Here is an 18,307-nt window from a genome sequence, read left to right on the forward strand (position 1 = left end):
CATGCTGCAAGGTAGTTACTGAGGATGTTGAGGTGTCTATGACATATAGATTGTCAGTAAAACAGTGTGAGAAGCAATGTGTTTCATGTTAAAAGCTGTTTTTATGAGCCTGCATTCATCCAACCACATTTTGATGAGTTGCTGTCCTATCGCTGCTCCACATTTGTCTGCTAATGACCAGTGCCCAATTTAGTCCAGTTATCTCACTCTCGGAGCGGATTGTATTCAGACTGAGGAATCTAAGAGCAAGTCCAGTTCGATCGAGAACACCTCGAAAGATGGGTCAGAGAGCGGTTCCTGATCCTGGACCAGGATTTGCTTGCGTGTATTCAGACTTAAACTTTGTTCTGGATTATCGGGGAACAAGCGAACCAAATGTGTCCAGTCTGAATACAACCTTAAATGAGAAAATGAAACCATGGGCTTCTCATAAAAGACAGGCTTATCTGCAGCAGTGGATCGATAAGTCCAAGGATGACCACAAACTGAAGTCTTTTTAAAATCTTACCAAAACCTTTGGAAGACTGCTTTCCTTCTAGGTTGAGCGACTGGATGGCTCAGTTGGCTAGGACGGGTGCGCAGCAAACCTGGCTTTGTTTCCCAGGGGTGCAAAGAACTAAATCCAGTGTGGGTCCTTCGGCAAGACCCTTCACGCTACTGGCTACCTATATATTCACAAGTGTCCCAAGTCTGGTCTCCCTGTGCCGGACCCCAGCCCGCATAAAATACAGGGTTGTGTCAGGAAGGGTATCCGAAATAAAACTCTCTAACTACCTATGCGAATTAGTGAAAGCTGCTTTGCTGTGGTGACCCCTGATGGGATGTTCTGAAAGGGGACCAACTTTCCTTCCAGGTTAGCTATAACAACCCAAAACATTGCATAAATACATTACAAACAACTACACCAGATGAAAGACAATAAAAAGATTTTAAAGTACTAAACTTCTGATGAATTAGAAATTGGAGCAATGTATGTTGGAAGATCTAAACACAGAGCAAACACAGAGCTTTTGATTCTGCAGCAATTGTTGACCAATAGCTTCTTGAAAATTCATGAATGTGACAGCCCTCAAAAATACATACTCTTATTTATGTTTTCTTTTCTTGTTAAGCACCACATAGAGGCTTAGATCCTCTTGCTAGGAACCAACTATTCCACTGACAAGAGCTCAGGTAAGAGGTGGAAGTCTTTTAAAATAAACAGGATAGCTTGAACTAATCAGGTCTTCGGTTACCAAAGTGTCAGTAGATTGTCACCAACTTTTTTGAGCCCTTACAACTCCCTAAAAATAGATCAAACCCCCATGTCTATGAACACCAAGCACTGCCTAGGGCTCAGCTGGTCTGGAGACTAAAGAGACTACTATTCTCTCCAGTTAGAGACCGTTATTTCTGGTCAAAACTGAGATTTTCTCCAAGCTGACATTGATTGTAAAAGTCACTGGACATAGCAACCCCTCCCCACTAGTGTTCCAAGTAGGAAGTACATTCTGGTTGCAAGAAGGAAAAATCCCATAGACTTCTATTGAGAAATAGACAGTTACTCCGTCAATTTATTTGACAGAATAACCATTCTTGCTCTGATATTCACTTCTTAACATGATCTTCATAATCTTATTTTTTTAAGATTTAATTTTCTTTACCACAAGTTATTCAAGTTATAAACTAACCAATCAGATGCCTCAGTAAAATCTTGTGGTGTCTGCTGGCCCCCACCTCAAACATTTGATTGACAGATTCTCCCAAGCCGCTTTCAGTGGAAAGAGTGTGGACTTCAAACAAGTTCACTCATGATTGGGGACTGTAGTTCCTCTAAAAGTGCGACTCGGACTGACGTGGACCAATCACTCTTACAGGTTTCAAAATGGCAGCAGACGAACAGGAAGCCATGGTTACAGCTTTGGCCTCATTTCGCTATAGGGCTGAAGGTAAGGGATTTTCTATGGGTGATGCAACATCTTGTTTTGTCCAGTAAAATAAAACATGCTATTATTTTAATACACACAAGATAACAAAAATGCAACAACAAAAAATGAAACAAAGTTCTACATTGAGTGATGCTCATGTTTTTATTAGCCCAATAGAGAAAAATTGTTGGGTGTTTTTTTGTAGCTTTCCGAATTGAAATTTTCTTTGGTGTGCCCTAAATTTAAGAAGATATCGAAGCTTAATTCGATTCCCACTCGTCTGTCACAGATCAGTTCTTTGAAGCTGATCTAATCCAGAACTCTGAACCTCCACACAGAGCCAAACACACTCGGTCCTCTCTCACTACAATTCAAAAACAAAATAGGCATCGGTGAGGGAATCTCCGGATCCTCAACTGTCAGCAGCCCCAAGAGCTTCATCACAGCAGGACAAAGATCTTCAGGAACATGGTGAGATGGGAGGGTGGGGGGATTACCTGGATTGGGGGGTAAGGATTGGAAGAGCAGGAGGGGAGGGGGCTGTCCTCTCCATGGAGGTAGAGGGTGGACGGTGTGGGGGAGGGGAGCTCCGAGTGAATGGGTCCTAATGCTGAGGAGCCGTCAAAGATGCACTCCAGAGACGCTACCTACAAGGTAAGGACGGGGGGAAAGAAGATCAAAAGTAGGAAGAAAAGGGACTGCTGAGGTTAAAAGCTGAGAAGAACAGGACAGAAAGTGTCTCCTAAATGTCCAAAACTTGATCCAGAGTCCAGGCAGGCTACTACAAAAAGTTTATATCTGCAAAATTAACACAACCTGAAAAATGTCATTTTTTCATCAGACTCTTTAGAGTCTGACTGTCTTAAAAGCTATAAAGTAAACCTAACTCAGAGGCAACCCATAATGCACCTTCATCAGCCCCGTGATCAAATCAAATTTTGTTTTTAAAGCAGTTTTAATATGCCTTTAACTCAAAGTGCTTTGCATAAGCAATGACGGTAATGAAGGTGTACCATGTTTTCATAAGTTGATCAATAATTTTAAAGACTTTCCACAAAAAAACTTCTGCATTGTTTTTACTTTAATTTCAAATAAATTTTCTTTTATATATTTTTCTGCTAAATTCTACCTCTCAGTAGCAAGGACCTCAGTACGGAGGTAAGCAAAGAATAACTATAACTAACATGAGGTCAACCAAAGAGCTAATTAAGAAATGAACAATTTTTAAACAAAAAACCTAAACAAAGAATGTAAATTGGAAGTAACCAACGAGTATGCCATGGAGTTAACCAAACAATGTACAATGGAGCTGACCAGAGAGTTGACCATTCAATGGAGTGCACCAAACACTTTACAACAGAGAAAACCAATGACTAGATGATAGGGGTGTGACGGATCACAAAACTCACGGTTTGGATCATTTTTTGGATCACTAAAAAGTAAAAAAAAAAAAAAAAAAAAAACCAGGAAAAAACGTGATAAAAGAACCTAAAATTATTTTTTGGAAAAGCTTCAAAACAAATATTTAATAATGTTAGCTCATTGAGGCCTATTTCTTAAAGCAAAACATCTTTTAACTTTGAACACAAACAAAATGCTAAAACATATAGTTTCTGATTACATTTACATTTCTTTAGACCAAATCTAAAAAAATGAAAGAAGAGAATGCTTAAAATAGTTTTGAAAATACCAAATCTATCTGGAGTACCCCTTAAAATCCTGATGTCCAAATTAAATTGTAAATAAATCAGTTAAAATGAAACGTATTTTTTGGTGTTATTTGTTTTATTCAAACTAACTCTGGGAACATTTACATATTTAAAATAGTTGTTATCTGTAAAAGATGGCGCTGCCATGCCAGCTTTTCCTGGCGATTTATGATCCCTTTCGCTTGCCATACTATCGTCTCCAGAATGGAGACATGTACGTTTTATTCAGCTCTTAAAATTAAATAAACCTGATATTTCACCATTCGGGTCCTCCATGATGAAGTCGAGAAAAGTTTTGACAGGATCTCCTCCTTTACACAGAAGGAGCTTCAAGTTCTCACTCTTTTGGAGAACTGTCAAGCATCTACTTTAGCGCTTGTTAAAATAAAGACGATTTACACTAATTTGATGAGAATTGCATTCAATGTGAACTGACAATTGATGGAAACTATGCAAGCGCGAGGTGTGTGTGCGCGCGCGCGGGGGTTGGGATGGATTGTGGAACACGCATGTGCCGAACCGTGGCTTCCGATCCATACGGATTATTCGTGATCCGTTACATCCCTACTACATGATGGAATTAACCAAGCACTGTACAATCGTTTATCAAACTCTGTACAATGGAGGTAATCAAACACTGTACAATGGAGTTAGCCAAGCACTGTACAATAGAGTTAATCAATGACTATATGATGGAATATACTAAAACACTGTAGAATTAAATTTACCAAACACTGTTTGATGGAGATAACCAAAGAGCATAACATGAAGTTGACTAAACACTGTACAATGAAGCTAACCAAACAATATATAATGGAGTTAACTAGAAAATGGATAATGGAGATAACCAAATAGTGTGCAATGTTGTTTACCAAAGATGCATAGGAGTTAGCCTAAGAGTATAAGTACAATGAAAATACCCAATGACTATACAATGGAGTGTGCAGTAGAGTTAACCAGACACTCGACCATATAGTTAACCACAACAGCGTACAATGAAGGTAGCCAATAACTACACAACACATATAACCAAGGACTATGCAATGAACTAAACGTAAGAGTATCTGATGGAGTTAGCCAAAGGGCGTACAATGAAAATAAAACTTGACTGAATGGAGTTAGCAAAACACTGTGCAATGGAGTTAATCAAACACTGTACAATGTTGTTGACCTAATAACTTAGCATGAAGTTAATAAAAAATACACAATGGAGTTAACCAAACAATGTACAAAATAATTAACCAAACTATGTAAAATCCAAGTAAGCAATAAATGTACAATGAAGTTAACCAAAGAGCTTACTCTAGAGTTAATCAAACACTATAGAATGTAGTAAACCAATGACTATATGGCGCTGACCAAAAACTGTACAATGGAGTTAGACAAAGACCACATAACGGAGTAAACCAAACACTCTTTGGTTAACTTTATTTTACAGTGTTTGGTTAAACAAAAACAATATGATGGAGTTGACCAACCACTGTACAATATAGTTATTTAACCAAAGACTGTATAATGGAATTAACCAAAGACTTGTACAATGGAGATGACCAACAAAGAGGTAAACCCAACACTATACAGTGGGGGGAACCAAAATGGAAAACAATGCAGTTAACAATGAAGTTAACAATAGATTTCACAAAGGTAACCATGGAGTGAACCAAAACAGTAACTATGCACTTAACCTAGGAGAAAATAATACAGTAACTATGCACTTAACCTAGGAGAAAATAATCGGAGTTAATGAAACATTTTCTGCATATATAATTAACAAAGAGTAAATTTAAGAGTTTACCAAATAGTTAATCACTAAGTCAACTAAGCAGTTAACCAAAGACTCAACTGGGTAGGTTAATAATCCCTACATTTACAGTGAAAGTGACAGAGGGGTTTTCTGTGCACATGGTTATTGAGATAACCATGTTACAGCAAGGAACCCTGCAAGCAGCAAAGAAGTAAAGGTTAAGGAAGAAAAATCCCACAAAGCTCCATGAAGGAACAAAAGATGCAGACTGACCAGAGCTATTTAAATGTCTCAAGGATGTTCTAAAGGAGGGCAAGAAAGACAGGAGCAGAGAAGGAAGATAAGGAAAAGACAAACTTGAGTGCTGGTGGGATTTGGAGACAGACTGATGTGGAACAGAGCATCTCCGATGCTCACAAAGACAAAGTTAAGACAACTGCCAGGAAACCCAGCAGCATTTCAGACCTGAATGATGAAACCTGATGTTCTTCAAGACAAACCAACAAGAATGATCAGACACAATCTGACACATGGGTGTACACAAATACCAGCACAAAAACACACATTGCACTGCTGCAGGGTCAGTGTGTGTCCACATGGTGGCAGCATAGTTAATGTTGAATAAGCTTTACAATCTGAACTGTTTTTTTTCTATGGAGTATCTTCTGGGATTTGGGGGGGGGGGTGTCGTCCCCCAGACCATTGAGGTTCAGATGAAAGATCTTCATGTTTTTTCTGATTCAAGTAAATCAAAAAATGTTGCCACATGTGCAATCCTTCACATGCTTGTACATGAGCACAGACAGCAGCTGGGCTCCATCAGAAATACGACTGGTTCACAGCTTATTCTGATATTCTGTGCAGAGCGGAGGGAACTTCAGACAGAACCCTGAGAAAGATTTTGGCATGAATCATGATTCTCAGGTGGGGTCAGAGTCAGACAAGAAGCTCAGAACACTTTAAGGGTTCAAAAGCATGTCAAAGATTAAGGATGAACAATTTCAGGCCACAAGGGCTCATATCCCCACTCGCTATTTCCTAGAGATCTTTGCCCTTCCGAGTGCAAGGTTGGAATACAAGAAGGAATGCACCCATTGTTACCCATTCCAGATCTCAGGAGTGATCATGCAACTTTGATCTGACAGACAAAAAGAAAAACATCAACAGAGGAAGGGCAGCAATGGAACAAGGTAGAGACAGAAAAACAAAAAGACAGCAGAATCTCCCTACCTTCATAGGTGAGATATGAGCGTGGGTAACATATCCATGCACATTCTCAATCTCAGACAGGTTCTTCTCAGCCACCTGGACCAGCTCAGGCCCCCCTGCCTCTTCTGTCAGCTGAGGTGAGCTCTGATCCTGCGGGGACGAGTCTTCATCGTGGTGCCGGTACTTCTACAAAACAGAGAAGCACACACTTACAGAACTGCTCTTCACCAGAAACAAGCAGCACCGGAACAGTCAACCACAGCAGAAACACAAATATTGTCACTAAAACTTAGGAAAGAGTAAGAAAGTGACGCATTTCATTAAATTAATGCTTTCCAGCAGGAACACAAGACAAAAAGCAATAAACCAAGGCATACAAACACAAGACACACACATGTATGTGTACAGGTTAAAAGCAGATGAGCTTGTCATCTCAGGCTTCAAGTATAGTCCTAGAAAAAAAAAAAATACAGGAGCTAAGATCTGCAGCATGTTCTGTTGTCGGGATTGTTTGGACAGCATGGAAATGAGCATAAGAGTTAACACAATAAGGACAGTGATTAAGAACAAGCTAATAGTTAGGATTAAGAGTTAAACAATCAGTATGGACAAGAAATACAAGCACTTAACGTAATCAGCAACACTAGAATGGATATGGGAATAATTAATAATACAATATTAATTATTAATTACAATAATAATTGTAATCATGATGATAGACATGTACTTAACTCTGAACATGAATAGAATCACAATTATAAGAGTAGTCGTAAAGAGTTGTGTGAAGCAGCATGTTTGTGAACATAGCAGTAATTCTAAACATGTGCATAATTGTGAAAGACAACAAAAACATATGCATGATGGTTATCAGGTGTCCTAATCACTTAGCCTGACCACAGGTGAATAAAATCAAGCACTCAGACTGCTTTCACAAACATTTAAGAAAGAATGTTCAGCTCCCAGGAGCTCAGTGATTTCCACCGTGGAACTGTCATAGGATGCCAAATGTGCAACAAATCCAGTCATGAAATTTCCTCGCTCCTAAATATTCCACAGCCTCAGCTATATCAGAACAAAATGGAAGAGTTTGGGAACAACTCAGCCACCAAGTGGTAGGCCACATAAACTGACAGAGAGAGCTCAGCGGATGCTGAAGCGCATAGAGCAAAGAAGTCGCAGTCTTTCTGCGCAATTACTACAGAGCTCCAAACTTCATATGACCTTCAGATTAGCCCAGTATGGAGAGAGCTTCATGGAATGGCCAAGCAGTTGCATCCACGACACACATCACGTGCAATGTAAAGCATTGGATACAGTGGTGTAAAGCACGCCGCCACTGGACTCTAGAGCAGAGGAGATGCCTTCTCTGGAGTGAGGAATCACACTTTTCCATCTGTAAATTTGATGGACCAGTCTGGGTTTGGAGGTTATCAGGAGAACAGCACCCATTTTAGACTCTATTGTCCTGAGTGTGAAATTTGGTGGAGGAGGAATGATGGTGTGGGTTTGTTTTTCAGGAATTGGGATTGGCCCCTTAGTTGCAGTGAGAGGAACTTTGAATGCTTCAGGAGTATTCCGTGCTTTCAACCTTGGGAGAACAATTTGGAGCGGGCCCTTCCTCTTCCAACATGACTGTGCACGAGTGCACAAATCCAGGTCCATAAAGACATGGATAACAGAGTCTGGTGAGGATGAACTTGACTGGCCTGCACAGAGTCCTGACCTGAACCCCATAGAACACCTTTGGAATGAATTAGAGTGGAGCCAGAGCAAGGTCTTCTCCACTAACAGTATGTGACCTGACCAATGTGCTTTTGGACAAATGGTTCAAACTTCCCATTGACACACTCCTCAACCTTGTGGACAGCATTTCCATAAGAGTTGAAGCTGTAATAGTTGCAAAAGGTGGACCCTCATATTGAACTCTATGGGTTAGAAATGTATGGAGAGAAAATAGACTCACTCAGATTTGTGGGTTCGTAATTCTTGATTTGTGCATAAATTAGGATTTGTGCATGTGTATTCTTAATTTGTGCAAGCGTAATTTAGGATTTGTGCAAAAGTTTAGATTTGTGTGTGCATAATTCTTGACTTGTAATTCATATGTGTTGTGCATAAGTAAAAATATTTCAAAATTTAAAAAATACACAATACAATTTACACATGCACAAATTAAAATTACAATATCTTAAAACTAATTACACATCTTTAAAAATTACGCACAAATCTCTTGTTATGCGCACACGAAACCTCAGTTACGCACAAATCTATGGTGAGACTTACTTTATGTCTCACTGATGCGTTCCAGTACAACTAGAATGCTGGTTCATCAGCTTTCTTATCAGCTATTTAGAACTTTAATTGCTATTAATATCTGGTGAAACTTGACATTTTTCCACTTTCTTAAAAAGACATTCGCAATAATTATTATAAAAAATTCTAAATGAACATTTTTAAAACGCTTAACCCTTTAAAAATAAATATATTATCCATAAAAGAGTGCTTCAGATCTGCAGCACCTATGACGCGGGGTCCTGTCCCAAGCGCTGGTCACCAGTCACCAGCCAGACCCTTCTAAACACCCGCAGATCGAAGCAGGCCGGTACTGCCTGTAATCGCCGCATTTGCTGACCAGAACTCTGTGCACTTGCTTTGTTAAAGGCCGCTTCGGGCGGGCCGCTCTGTGGGCGGAGAGGATTGAGTTCAAAAGTTCAAAACGGCTGATAAGAAACCTTAGATAAACGAGCATTCTAGTAGTACTTGAACGCATCATTCATGGATGAATCGGTGAGACATGAAATAAGTCCCATACATAACTGAGGTTTTGTGTGTGGGTAACAAGTGATTTGTGGGTAATTTTTAAAGATTTGCATTTGCAATTAGTATCAAGCTGTTTGTGCATGTGTAAATTGTATTTTTTTTTTATTTTGTTTTTTTTTTTTACTTATGCACAAAACGTATTATACGAGTTTCAAGTCAAGAATTACCCACAAAAAAATCCAAAGTTATGCAAAAATCCTAAAAATCGAGAATTACGCACCCACAAATCTGAGTGGGTCTATTTTCTTTCCATAGAATGGGATGGCACTTCAGTTCACATGTAAGTCAAGTCAGGAGAGCCAATACTTTTGGTAAAATACTGTATGATAATGAACACACTTGTGAACATCAGCAGTGCCAAGAACATGTTTGAATTCATAAATATAGGCATACATGTAAACCCGATAACTGTAAATGAGTGTGAATCTGAGGCTAACTGTTTGCACGAGACAGCCTGAGAACATTACATCAACGTAAAACAAAATTGGGAGCACAGAAATAACCACCAGCATTAGTGTAACAGTGAACAGCAGCATTGTTTTAAACACAAGCATATTGAGAACATTAGCGTAATCCTGACATGAGGTTGATAAAGAACACAAGCATAATCTTGACCTTAGATTGAAAACATGGGTAAAAATATGAATATGAGCTTGATTGTAAATGTGAACAGGAAAATAATTGTGAATGCCAATATAAACATGAATGGAAGCATAATCCTGAAAATCTTTGAGAAAATGCGCACAATCATAAATATTTGCTGATTACAAACACAAGTATTACTGTAAACACAACAGCAATCATGAACATGAGCAAGAAAGTAAATATGAGCATAATCTTAAGCATAAGTGAACAGAAGCATAATCTTTATAATCAGTCATAAACATGATGGAAGTTCATAGGCTAATTGCGTACATAAGCCTGATCATGAAGAGAGGAGTTGCTAACTTAAGCATTATTGCAACTATGAATGCATTGTAAACAGAAGCATGCGAGTAGCATCTTTGTGCAGGGCTGCAGCAGGTGAGTCAGAGCTCCAAAAACTTTGGTCTTTCCTGACTGAGTCATCAGCACAAAGATCTGCAATTGGAGCTATAGGGGAAAAAACACCTGCAGACATCCACAATCATCCAAGACTCCCAGGGTGCATTTCACCACCAACAATACAATACAATCACAAAACCCCTGCTGAAAACCTGCAGTGTTTGCCAAGTCGTCTTCAGTGTGAGTAAATGGTCCTGTAGATGTACAACAGTGTAAAGATCATGAGACTTTGTAGACATGAGCAGTAGTATTTAAGAAATGAAAATTATAAGGAGTAGTCAGAAGAGAAAAGATCTAGTGCAGCATCTACTACGGTCTTCTGAAGAGCAATGAAAGTTGGAAAAAACATTAGCTGCAATTGTTAACCTACCCTTAGCAAAAAGTAGTCTGTTTAAGTGTACTATAAGTTTGACTAGTCTATATTAAAAGTGAGGCAATATACTTAAAGTTTAAGTTTCATCTACAATTTACATATTGTAAACTTAAAATGTTCCAATTTAGTCTAAAGAAGTATTTCGTTAGTACACTTTCTTACACTACATCTGCTTGGTCTATTTGCTAAACTATTTGCTAAGCTTCAAGTGTACTACTTTTTGCAAACCATAATGCAAAAGCAACTAATGGCCCCATTAAAATAGAGATAGATTATGAAAATGTAAATTTTGGTGCTAAAGCCTGGAGTCTGGATCTATGATGTTCGACTACATGTTCCAAACAGAAGAACCAGCTGCTGGAAATTGGAGATGTTCCTGCGAGTGCCACCGTTTGCTCAGACAAGACTTCCAGGAACATTTTGCGGCTGTCATGTGGACATTTCAGTCATGGGGGATGCCAGCTCCATGCATGCACAGATGATCAGATCTCTAGAGTTTAGATCTCTATCTTTATGGAAGCAAGGATGCTTCTGAACTCCCACAGGAAACATGGACAGACAGTAGGGGGCACCACAGCGCTTTAGAAGACAGGTGTCACTAAACCCACTCACTGATGAGGATGGGGGGGTGGGGCCCACACAGCGTCCACAAGCGGCAATGTCACAGTCTCCGCCCCTTTATAAGAGAGCTAATAAAGAGGAGGGAGAGGAGCGGGGGAGGAACCAGCTTAGCGTTGTCTCTTGTCTGTGAACACTGCTATAAAAAGAAGAAGCACAGGAAGTTGGGGGGAGGGAGGATGCTGAGGATGATTCAGAAGTGTGATGAAGAGAACATCAAACACAGTCTGGAGAAAGATGTGGGTGGGGGGTCCAAGACATCTCAGCACCTCTGCAGGCTCTCCTGGACTGTAGCTGCTTTTATAATGTCCCCGGCAGATTCAGAGTGACCCACGGGGACATTTAAATCCTCCCCCACGTGTGTCCATCACTACCATGCTCCTCCATTGGGAAACAGAGGAGGCGGCACCCTCCTGGTCAAATACCGTCGAACATGTGATGCGCAAGACGTGAGGCGGGAAAACGCAGGAGGCTAACAAGAGACAACGAGGCCACGCTTCTATTTATGGTTTTATATGCGTTGAAATGCAGTTAGACAGACTGGCAGGAACGCAGACAGACAGGCAAGTGGGCAAACGCAGAGACAGACAGACAGACGGTTGGTGAGCAGGCAGGCAGACATACACAGACAGACATAAACAGAAAGACCTAACAGACACAGGTTACCATGACAACCTTTTTGTTATTGGCATAATCGTGAAGATGGCAAACTGATTGGCAAAACTTTTGAAGTGGGAAGATTGTTTTCCATCTTTTTACACCAGAGTTTTAGCTCCAGTGCTTAAATGTTTTTGGACCATAAAAACTCTTTAACCATTAATGAAATTCCAGCTGATACTAAAGAGAAAGAAAAAGCAACACTTTTCAGTAGTGAAGTGCTTTTGCAATCAATGTAATTTAGATGATTCTGTCACGTTTGAAATGTATTGCATATCGATGCAAAGTTGATATGCAAATCCAAATTTCTCCGTATCAGAATAAGCTGGATTGTGGTGGTTGCGTGAACAGCCAAAAGTGTCAAAGAGCGCGTTATTTAGGTGTCGTCGGCAACATCTCCGGTGTTAAAGAGTTAAGTAAACACACCTGCAGAGTTAACGGAGCTGCAATAGTTTCACCACCAAATGCAGAATTGATTATCTGCACTCTTTGCTGTTTGTTTACAAATCGACTCCCCAATTCGGTCGGGTACTGATGGACCACTGAGTCCGGTCCAATCAGATGTAGGAGGGTCTATCAGAGGAGTGATCGTGGGGGTGATTTTACCACCCACTCTAACTCTTACTCTCCCTGATGAGCATGAACTTTCCCTGATCACCCAACTTAACAGCTTGGACATCTGCTCTCAGACCTGAGTAAACCCTCAGCTCTCCAGCTGTGAGGACGCCCCCCATCCCACGCACCTTGCAGCCGAACATGAGGGAGATGGTGCTGTTGGTGCAGGCCACCTTGCAATGGCACAGCATGGGTGAGAAGCAGTCCACCTTCTTCATGCCAGCCGACATCTTTTCGACGCCAGGGCAGCTGGCCCCCAGCCGCCTCCTGCAGGTACGCAGCCGGCTCCTGCCGCGCCGCGCACCCCCCCCGGCGCTTCCCCCTCCGCTGCTGCTGCTGCTCCCCGCTCTCACCATCCGCCCTCATTCCTCGCATCGCTCCATGGCGGCGTGCAGGAAACGACTCCCAGAGCTCTGCCTTCATCTGGGGAGAACCCCCCCTCACTACTCCTCCTCCCCCTCCTCAGCTAAAAGCTACCCCTCCCTTTTTAAACTCCCCCTCCTTCTCTTGTCTATCTTCCTCCTGCTCTCCTCCAGCTCTGACTGATGATGAAGATGGAGAGAGCCGGAGCTACTGAGCGATGCTGTGCGTGGGGAGGCTGTTCTCTGCTGTGGGGGTGTGATGGGCCTCTGGCGGGAGGGGGAGGGAAAGGCTGGTCACATGATTCATCAAAACAATGGGGGGTGGGGGTGTATTCATCCTCATGAAGAGAATAGTAATGTAGAGCAGAGTAAAAAGGAGAAAAGGGGGGAGTCAGGTGATAAAGATCAAGGAATTGGGGCGGAGCCTAAGTCTCTGTCTTCTTTAAGCTCAGCTACTTAATTAGAACACCAGCCGGTCTGGACAGGAACTTATAAAAATAACAATCAAGAAATGAAAGAATGAAGTGAGGTATAAATTCATGAAACACAAAATTAACAAGAGACCCAACAAAATAAATAAATGGGTAAATAAAATAACAAAATGTTTAAATAAACAATTAAAAAAAATAAGGTTAAAAAAAACAAATTCACAAGGGCGGAAAAAGACAGAACAGTTAGCCAAATCTAAACTTTTTTTTTTTTTAATTACTGCTGTATTAGCAACAACTTCCTAAAATTGCAGCACGAAAATCTCAAGCGAGTATCAATTTATGGGCACCTTAAAAAGATCTTTGACAAAAATGTGCAACTGTGGTCTTTTAATTAAGCAGTTTTTAGGCAACATAAAAAACTCTTTTCTGGGACATAGTTTCTGCAAAGCAGCAGGAGTTCATCAGAATTTTACTTATGAGCTGTGGGAACTGTTAGCGTGAAGCAAGCCTCCCCCGACTTCTCATAACCCCTTTGTTTACATTCTTTCCCACTCGCTTACAGCCCCTCACGCCCCAACTTAACATTAGAGGTGCAACAAAAATGGCAAGCAGTATTGGAGCTATCTAACTGTACAGTTTTGATCCAGATTCCAGATCAGACGAGGAGAGCAAAGACGTTCATGGATCTAGTTGTCTACAAGTGGATGCATCAGAATGGAGTGGAGCATTGCAGTATTGAAGCATCATCTACGCCAGTTAATTCTGACTAAAGAATCAAAGCCAAAATACAAACTTGACAGAAGTAAAAAGTAAGTCCAAAGATGTATTCCACATTGTGATCCAGACATGTAACCCCGTGATAGGACACCTGGACTGATCCTCAATAGAATAAAATCAGACCTTGACGAGAGTCAGGGATATTTACACCTGCCTGTCAGCCTCTATCGCTCCATGTTAGTCATTCAAGGACAGAGGATGAGTTAAAATGTAAGAGAGCAGATTTTTTCCGTTTAGCTTGTGAGCTGGAATAGAACAGTTCTATTTCAAGTCTTCACCTTCACCACTGAGATCTATACTGCAGACAGAGGAAGCATCTGCTCCACTCAACCAAATACCCTTTTCTTGTTGAAGTTAATCTGCATTATAGTGTTCTACCACTTCACCATGACTTTCATGCTCTCCCACCAGAGCCGGTTAACAAGACAGAAACTGAGATAAATGGAATGAAACACGCTACACAGGACTCTAGAATGAAACCATTTTAGTTGCACATGAGACCACATTTCTCAATGGTATGACTTATAAAAAATTCAGGTGGCACCTGTATGCCAAGCCGTTTGAAGTATAAAAAAATGTATGTGTGCTCAGGCTGCATTTGCAAATGCGGCAGTCAGAGGGAGATGAGTTGCTACCTGCGTCTGATAAACAGAACAGATGTAGCTTCAGATGATGAAAGCAGAATAAAAGAGAAAGATTGACAACGTATCATTCAACCTATTTAGGCCTGATCTGGATTGTAAAGATTTGGTCCCATTGAACATCAATGGTTGTTGGTATGGAATCAAAGCTGTGGCGCTTTGATTGGACACCATTGTAATCAGTCAGAACAGGTTCTCAAGAGCTTTGATGCTGATATTTTATTAACTAAAATATCTTCTGGTGTATAAAGTCCTAGAGAGAGGAATGACTAGCTCTCTCCTGGCTCAGATCCAGCAAAACACATATTACAATTGACTGTTTTTATTGGACTGTAGCAAGACGATGGCTGGCAATGGTGCATTTGTGACTGGTTCTAATGCATTTTCAGTTGAAAGACTAAAACAGCTCAATGCATCTCTAAAAACACATTTTATGCAGCAATAAATACACTGTCCAAGTGTCCCCTCTCCCTTTCAGTGAAAGACAGCAGCAAATGGACAAAAAACAGTGAGCCTGTAAAATTGCGCCATTAAATGCATTAGGGAAAAATCCGGCTGTACATCACTTTTTGTGCACCAAAGAGAAAAGTTTAGCACACTAGTGCAAAAAGTTGGTTGAGAGCCCTGCTACAGATGACAAACACAGGTCTGACACGAGAGTAAAGCAGCAACAACAAGCGGCAGCATAAAGACAACTTCCCCAGAGAACAAGGCCACGTCGATCCCCAGAGATGACAAAAACACATCAGAGCAGAACACAAACAAAGATCTCACCTGGTGGGGCAAAAATGATCTTTAGAACAGTGAAGTAACAGACCAGAACTACATGGGGTAACTAGTCAACAGTAACAGGGACAACAGTAACAAAGGTTACTATTTGCAACACACTGTCATTGTGGGTTCAAATCCCCCAGAGTTCCAAAGGTCTCCCCGCTTAATACCCCTGACATGTCCCTCTGAAGTTCAGAGACTATCTGGATGATAGAAGGATTGGGAGAACGTCCATTGGTCAAATGAGACCAAAGTGGAACTCTTTAGAAACACCACCCGTCGTGTTAAAAGGGGGGAAAATGCTTAGTTTCAACCCAAGTACACCAAATCCACTGTGAAGCAGGAGAGGGGAAGTGTATGATTTTTGGCCTCTTTTCTGCAAAAGGACAACTGATCTGCATTAAGGAAAAGATAATTGGGCGTATATGGTGAGTTCTTGAGAAAAAAAACATCCAACAATCAGTAAGCGCATCAAGAATGAAACACGGCTGGATCTTGTAGCATTACAATGATCCCAAACAGATCGCCCCAGCAAAAAGATTGTGGGGTAAACTTTTGTTAATGACCAAATACTTATTTGCCGCAACCTAATACACATTTTTTTAATACAATATGATTTTTTTTTTATTCTGTCTGTCACGGTTGAAGTGCATCTATGAGCAACATTACAGACCGATATAATTTTTTGAGCATAACATTTTGTAGAATCAGTGACTAGCAAATACCTTTACCCTTCACTGAATTTGTTGTTTTTTTACACTTTGTTTCAATCTAGACGTTGGGACAGATTAAATTGGGTTTGATAAATAAAGCTAAGTGATCATATAGTTTCTAAGTAGCAAAACACACTTGATCCAGATAATCAACTGCAGGTAGGGCACAATGTGTCCAAAAAAACCGGGACATTGTACATCCAGACCGGGAGTTTGATGTAGATGGCACAGCAAACACACAAAAAATAAACAAGAATTCAATTATTACTTTGAAAGAGAGACTACAAAGATGTAATCTGATAACATTTTACTGACATTTGTAAATGTAAAAACAACATCTGAAGCTTGTAGTCTTCCGACTAACAGTCAAAAGAAGAGACATCTGGTGGCCAAATGATGTCCTAGCAGCCTCTGAAGCTCTGAAGTGCAACCTCTAATAGTGGTAGGCTTTTAGTCTGCTGTTTTTGTTCAATGTCATCAATGATGACAAGCAGCAAAGCTTTGATGCTAAAAAAAAGGCAGGCATCTTTTAGAAAAATAATATGCTGCCAATTTTAGAAATGTTTGTTCGGGATTCTTGAAAGAGCTTTATTTATAGCTGGAGAAGAACAGAAATCCTTTCTTCTGCTGTTTTGAAGCTCTGGCAGATTTAACAGGAAAGCACAAAAGCAGAAACTGATTGGTGGTTTGGTCCAGGTGAATCGCAGTGATCAGAAGAGGAGAGAATCAAGTCCAACTCCTCAGAGTAGTGGCTCCCTCTGCTGGACTCTTCTGAGCATCTGCTAAAAACACTAACACTTCCAGATCCAAGCTTCTTTTATCTGGTTTTCACTCAGAATCCCTCAAGGATTAGAACCACTTCAGTCACAAGAGGAAGTGATTTGCACCACAGCAGCAGGATGGAGAAGTTATAGAGGCTGTAACACCTGACAGCTCCAACGTGAATCTTATGAGTTTTTTGAAGGCGGCTGAATCAGCAGTTTACAAAACAACTGTTCGGGAAGACTTCTGCTCAGATGTTCTCCTGAGATCTGTTTTCATGGAGGAGCATCCAAGTCCCAACATGTGGGCATTAGGATGACAATTATTGGTTTAAAACCAAACCGTATGTTGCACCATTTAAACAGAACTGCAGGGGAAATGAACTGTTACACACTAAATGCATGTTAAATGTTCATGTTGAAAGTGTGAAACAAATATGTTGTGTTTTAAATATATTTAATGCATTAAATATATTTAATACTATAGAAGCAAACTGATTTTTTTTCATTGTTACTTTCTTGGCAAATTGGAAAAATATTTTTAGGAATCTTTAGTTTTTTTGGTGCCATTTTCGAATACATGTACACAACTCACATAGAGAACAAACAAATTAAAAAACATGACTAGGTAAAAGGTTAAAAAAAGAGGTTTGAACCGTATCGTAGGGTAGGGGAATCATTCCCAATGTACACACGCAAGCAAATACACAGCAATTTCTGACTTAGAAGACATCATCTTCCTCTCATTTGTTGGAGCAAAACCAACACCACTGACAAAAAGAAAAATCCCAAATCCAAGAAATAATTTAAATTGTAGCATGGGGCATCCTGGAAAGATTTTTCTATTTATCGTAAGAGTCTTTGAAAACAAAGGTTTGACACCTGCATTAAAGCAGATCTGCAGGTCATGGCCCTAAACATGGGGTGTTGAACATAGTCGGGTTGTATTCTGGTACTTTTGCACTATTGTTTGTAAATAGTACAGTTGCTGCTGAGGGTTTAACAGCAAAAATCTCAAAAATGGGTAAATACTAACAGATATGGAAGTCTAGATGCTGTGGAGCATGAAAAGTACACCATCAGTGGCCCTCACGCTTTTCCTGCCAGCCAACTGTAGGGGGGCTGGAAACAGTTTGGACCGTGGACCCTCAGTAA

The 18,307-nt window shown here is 40.4% G+C and overlaps 1 protein-coding gene across 13 annotated transcripts in view; it reads right to left on the minus strand.

Annotated features, from left to right (window-relative positions):
- Positions 1-18,307, minus strand: part of dlg1l (discs, large (Drosophila) homolog 1, like) — a 58,874-nt gene that overhangs the window by 23,216 nt on the left and 17,351 nt on the right. For 7 of the 13 annotated variants that reach the window (XM_024268671.2, XM_024268666.2, XM_024268665.2 and 4 more), the window contains 2 exons: positions 6,591-6,755; positions 2,405-2,554 (listed from right to left, as the gene is read on the minus strand). In XM_024268671.2, the coding sequence (XP_024124439.1) occupies positions 2,405-2,554; positions 6,591-6,755 (315 nt within the window). Of the gene's footprint in view, positions 1-2,404; positions 2,555-6,590; positions 6,756-12,824; positions 13,191-18,307 lie in introns of those variants that run through there. The other 6 variants (XM_024268676.2, XM_024268673.2, XM_024268677.2 and 3 more) reach the window with 3 other exon arrangements.

The sequence above is a fragment of the Oryzias melastigma genome, linkage group LG17 (genome assembly GCF_002922805.2).
Source record: "Oryzias melastigma strain HK-1 linkage group LG17, ASM292280v2, whole genome shotgun sequence".
Classification (NCBI taxonomy): Eukaryota; Metazoa; Chordata; class Actinopteri; order Beloniformes; family Adrianichthyidae; genus Oryzias; species Oryzias melastigma.